The sequence below is a fragment of the Apaloderma vittatum genome, unplaced genomic scaffold (assembly GCF_000703405.1).
Source record: "Apaloderma vittatum isolate BGI_N311 unplaced genomic scaffold, ASM70340v1 scaffold21271, whole genome shotgun sequence".
Classification (NCBI taxonomy): Eukaryota; Metazoa; Chordata; class Aves; order Trogoniformes; family Trogonidae; genus Apaloderma; species Apaloderma vittatum.
Genome location: NW_009701092.1, coordinates 35,149 through 39,266, shown reverse-complemented (window position 1 = coordinate 39,266; position 4,118 = coordinate 35,149). Strand labels below are relative to the sequence as shown.

The 4,118-nt window shown below is 57.2% G+C and overlaps 1 protein-coding gene across 1 annotated transcript in view; it reads right to left on the bottom strand.

The window, feature by feature from the left end:
- The window catches only part of LOC104281132 (pleckstrin homology domain-containing family G member 4B-like), a gene marked incomplete at both ends in the record, with an annotated part of 38,269 nt that overhangs the window by 469 nt on the left and 33,682 nt on the right, over positions 1-4,118 (bottom strand). The window contains 5 exon segments of the mRNA XM_009879031.1: positions 139-309; positions 1,005-1,229; positions 1,530-1,619; positions 2,312-2,561; positions 3,696-4,051. Coding sequence (XP_009877333.1) covers positions 139-309; positions 1,005-1,229; positions 1,530-1,619; positions 2,312-2,561; positions 3,696-4,051 — 1,092 coding nt within the window.

Sequence of the window (4,118 nt, the reverse complement as noted above, 5' to 3'; positions counted from 1 at the left end):
TCTGGAGAAGGCTCAGCAGTGGTGGGAGGAGCTCTTCTGCTGAAGGTGCTCCTGCTCTTCATTTCAGAGCCATGTGTCCATGGGGAAACCAGCCACGGACACCTCCTGCTCAGCAGGGAGCTGCAGGGCTGCCCTTACCTTGAAGGAGCGCTTGTAGATATACACGTCGAAGCCACCCTCGATCCTCTTGGGCTTGCTGAACAGGATGAGGTCCTCGAAGAGGAAGACGTGTCGCTGGCACTTCTTACGGCCCAACCAGATGGTGAACTCGTCCTGCCGCACCAGCTGCCCCTGCTCCTTCAGGTTCACCTGCACACACGGAACATCCCAGTAAGAGCCCAGCGAGAGCAGGTCCGGGCTACCCCAGGCCTGGACTTGAGGAGCAGTGGCCCAGGAGGTGAAGAAATGGGAGTGACCTGACACCTTGGGAGGGCTCTTGAAGAGGCAGGGCTGCGTGGCATTGCTAGAGGCCACACCAGGCCGAAACAACTCGGGAGAGCTTCACCTTCCTCCCAGGCATCACCCACAGATGACCCTCTCCCTGTCATCCTCTGCAGTCCTGGGACAATGCTCTGAGGTGGCAGCTGGGGGTAGCAGCCAGAGCTTTCTCTTGGGGGAAGAGAGCTGAAGAGGAGCCATCAAATCACCGAGAGCACATCTGGGTCAGGCCAGGCCCTCAGTTCTTCCTGTCTCAGATCCATCTTCCTCCACCCTGAGCCCGGGGGTTTCTCTCCTCCTCCAGCACCTCACAGACCTCTCCTTCAAGTCTCACCTAGCTGACCTCCAAGCCCTGCTGTTCCCTTGCTCTGTGCACCTTTCACCCTGGTGCTCTCAAATCAGGACACTCTGGAGCCCTGCTACGCTGTACCGGGGAGTTGGCACCCTGGTCGCTGCGGGAATTTGAGGGGAGGCTCACCCTACGAACCAAAGACCACCTGTCTAAAGAAGGGGAAGAAGTGTGGCTCTGCCCCCACCCCCAGGCAGGGGAGGACACCGGCACGTACGTCGCAGTCGCGGATGGCATCCATGGCCAGCAGGTCGTTGCCGTGACGGAGCTGAAACTTCACCATCTCCTCAGCTGCACGCAGGTAGCCCAGCTCCTGCTCCTGCGCCTCGCTGCACTCCTTGATCAGGTCCTTCAGCAGCAGCGCGTATTTGCTCATCCGCTGGATGGGTTTCAGCAGGTAGGAGGCCAGGTCCATCTTATCCCCAAGCTGCACCTGCTTGAACTGAGAGATGCAGCAGTGAGGGAAAGCAGCAGCTTCCTGTGGAGAAGCCTGTACCTCCAGGCAGGCACCAACACCCGCGCCTTTCCTGACTGTTGGCTCCGCAGGCAAACACGAGGCCGTAGGACCAATCCTGCTGTGAGCTGGGCTCCCTGCACCCCTGTCCCCTCAAGTACACTCATGGGGAGGGCCGTGCTAGGAAAGCAGAGGTGGGGCTGAACACATCTCCAGCAGGAAAGCTGCACTCGTTTAAACAGCGATCCAAACACCAAGAACCATCGCAATGCAAGCGGTGGAATTTACCTTGAAGAAGGTGTTCCCGTGGCTGGCCAGCAGCGAGTCCGACTTGGGCTTGTTCTTGCTGTACAAGGCGTACATCCCAAACTGGTCCTTCTGCAAGAGAGATCCCCACGTGAGACCGAGCTGCAGCCAGGACGTGGTGCCAGTCATGTCCCCACGTTGGTCATTCTGGTACTTCTGCCTCTCCAAGGCCGCACCAGAGCCTCCTCTGGTATCAGGAACGACTTTGCTGCAAGCTTATTATGAGACAGGGAATGTTCTTGTCTTCCTCCTCCTAGCTAGGACTCTTTAATGCGTTGTCCTGTTACCCCTTGTCCCTTATGTACCCCAAGAGACACCGTTCACCTGGTAGCAGCAAATGTGCACAGGGCAGCCGAGCTTAAGACTGGTGCCCCACGGTTCAGTCTAGCAGCATTTTCCGATGAAAGCAGCAGGTGTTGTATGTTGAAGACCCTCCCCAAAGACACCACGGAAGGAAGACAGGGTAAGGGGTGGCCCTGCAGAAGCAGGTAGGATTTTAAGAGCAGATATTTTGTTTCCCTGGCAGTGCCTTTTGGTAGCCACGGGAAAAGCAAAGAGCACCTGCTGCTGCCCCGACTCAGCCTCAGAGTCATCCCAGTCCAACCTAGCTGAGGTGACAGGGACAAACCAACCCAGCTCAGGGAACCCTTCCTGCTCCCAAAGCGCCACTGACGTGCAGGTGAGCAGCCAAACGTCGAGGCATTGCTGGTCACAAGAGCCAAACCCGTGTCCCCCAACCCCAGGGGATGGTGCTGACGCCTTACGTGTCGGAGGAAGCAGTGGCTGTCCCGCAGCGGGTGGTTGCAGCAGCTCTCGAGCTCTCGCAAGAAGTACTGGCTGTGGAAGTCGTAGAGTTTCTCCAGGTTCCCAAAAATGACGCTGCGCTTCCCGCGCAGGTCCTGGGGGAGGTCGAGGCGCTCCATCTCGGGGAAGTAGCTCTCGATGATGTAGCAAAGCGAGCGGACGTATTCGCGCTCCGTGGTCACCATCTCGTCGATGATGTGCCGCAGCTTGCTGCAAGAGGAAATACTCGGCCTTGAAGGGACGCGGGCTGCGGCTTTAATCCCGGGGGAACGCGACCCAGGTGCTGTTGGGCTTGTCCCAGTAAAAAAAGAGAGCGGGCAACAAAACCTTGTCGAATTCCACCAGCAGACAGCGGTTCCTAGCGCAGGTTGCTCTGCACACCTCAGCAAGGATCACCCTCGGGTACTCAAGGTTTCCACTGCGGGGCAGTGCAGCACCAAACATGACCTACTGCAGCGTGTGCCTCCCTTCCCTGCTTCTCACTTTCCCCCAAGCCAGATTTCCTGACACTCGCTGGGATATGAGAGGTGTCCCTTGCAGAAGATTTCACTGTCCCCAGCCACCTGACCCGGAGCAGAAGCAGTGGAGGAGCTCTGTGGTCACCCCACAGCCAGCATCTCTTTCTCAGCTCTGCCACCAATTTTATTTATTTAGTTATTTATTTAAACCTTTACCAGTAAGAGCAGCTGACCCCCTTTCCAACAACGGCTCACATCCTTGGGCTCTCCATAGCCTAAGCACGATGCGACAGGACAATTAAGTTGAGAAGCCCCGGGACAGAGAAGGAAAAAAGAAGAAAGCAGAAGCCAGCTGCTGATCACCCAAACAGAGATGGCAGCCCCTAAGGGACAAATACAAAGCCCCCCAAAGCAGGGGGGTGATGCACTGTACTTCTGCTCTCCCACTGCACCTGTACCACTGGCTTGCTGGGTGCCCAAATGTTTGGTTTCATAGAGTCAGAGAATAGTTTTGGTTGGAAGGGACCTTCAAGATCGAGTCCAACCTTTGTCCCAGTCCTATCAGCACCACCAAACCCTGTCCCTCAGCACAACATCCACCTGTCTCTTAAACACCTCCAGGGACAGGGACTCGACTCCCTCCCTGGGCAGCTTGTGCCAGTGCCTGACAACCCTTTCAGTAAAGAAATTCTTCCTAATATCCAATCTGGCCCAACTTACACCCATTTCCCCTTGCAAACCCTTGGCCTTGAATGTTCACAGACCCCCTTCTGCCTCAGAACCGTCCTCTCCCTTCTCACAGAGGAACCACGCCATGATGGAGAGCAACAACATCCTTTACGCCGCCCCGAGGACTGGAGGAGCACCGAGTGTCACAGTGACTTACCTGCCCCAGCTCCTGGCTTCCGCGGCGGAGAGGCAGCCCCTCTGTCCCTCGGCGGGACAATCCGCGGCCCAGCTGTGCGAGGTTTGCTGCCGCAGGGCGAAAGTTCTGTCCACCAGCTCGGTGCTGCTCACCTCCAGCCCCTTAATAAAGACGCCGGTGTTGCCGTATCTGGCCGGCTCGCTCAGCGTCCTCTGGCAGCCCGACCACAGGCTCTCGCCGCACGGCAGGTCAAAGCTTTGCGCCTTCCGGAGCATCCTCCTGGGAGGCAGCTTCCCCGAGGCTGGAGTGGACGTGTAGGATGGCTTCACCTCCAGAGTTTCTAATATGCTCTCCAGGTTCGTTTTTTCTTCAGGCAGCTTTGGAGATTTGGAGGACCCGCTGGCAAAAGAAATTCTGCTCGAGTGAGGACCGGGGCTGAGAGCA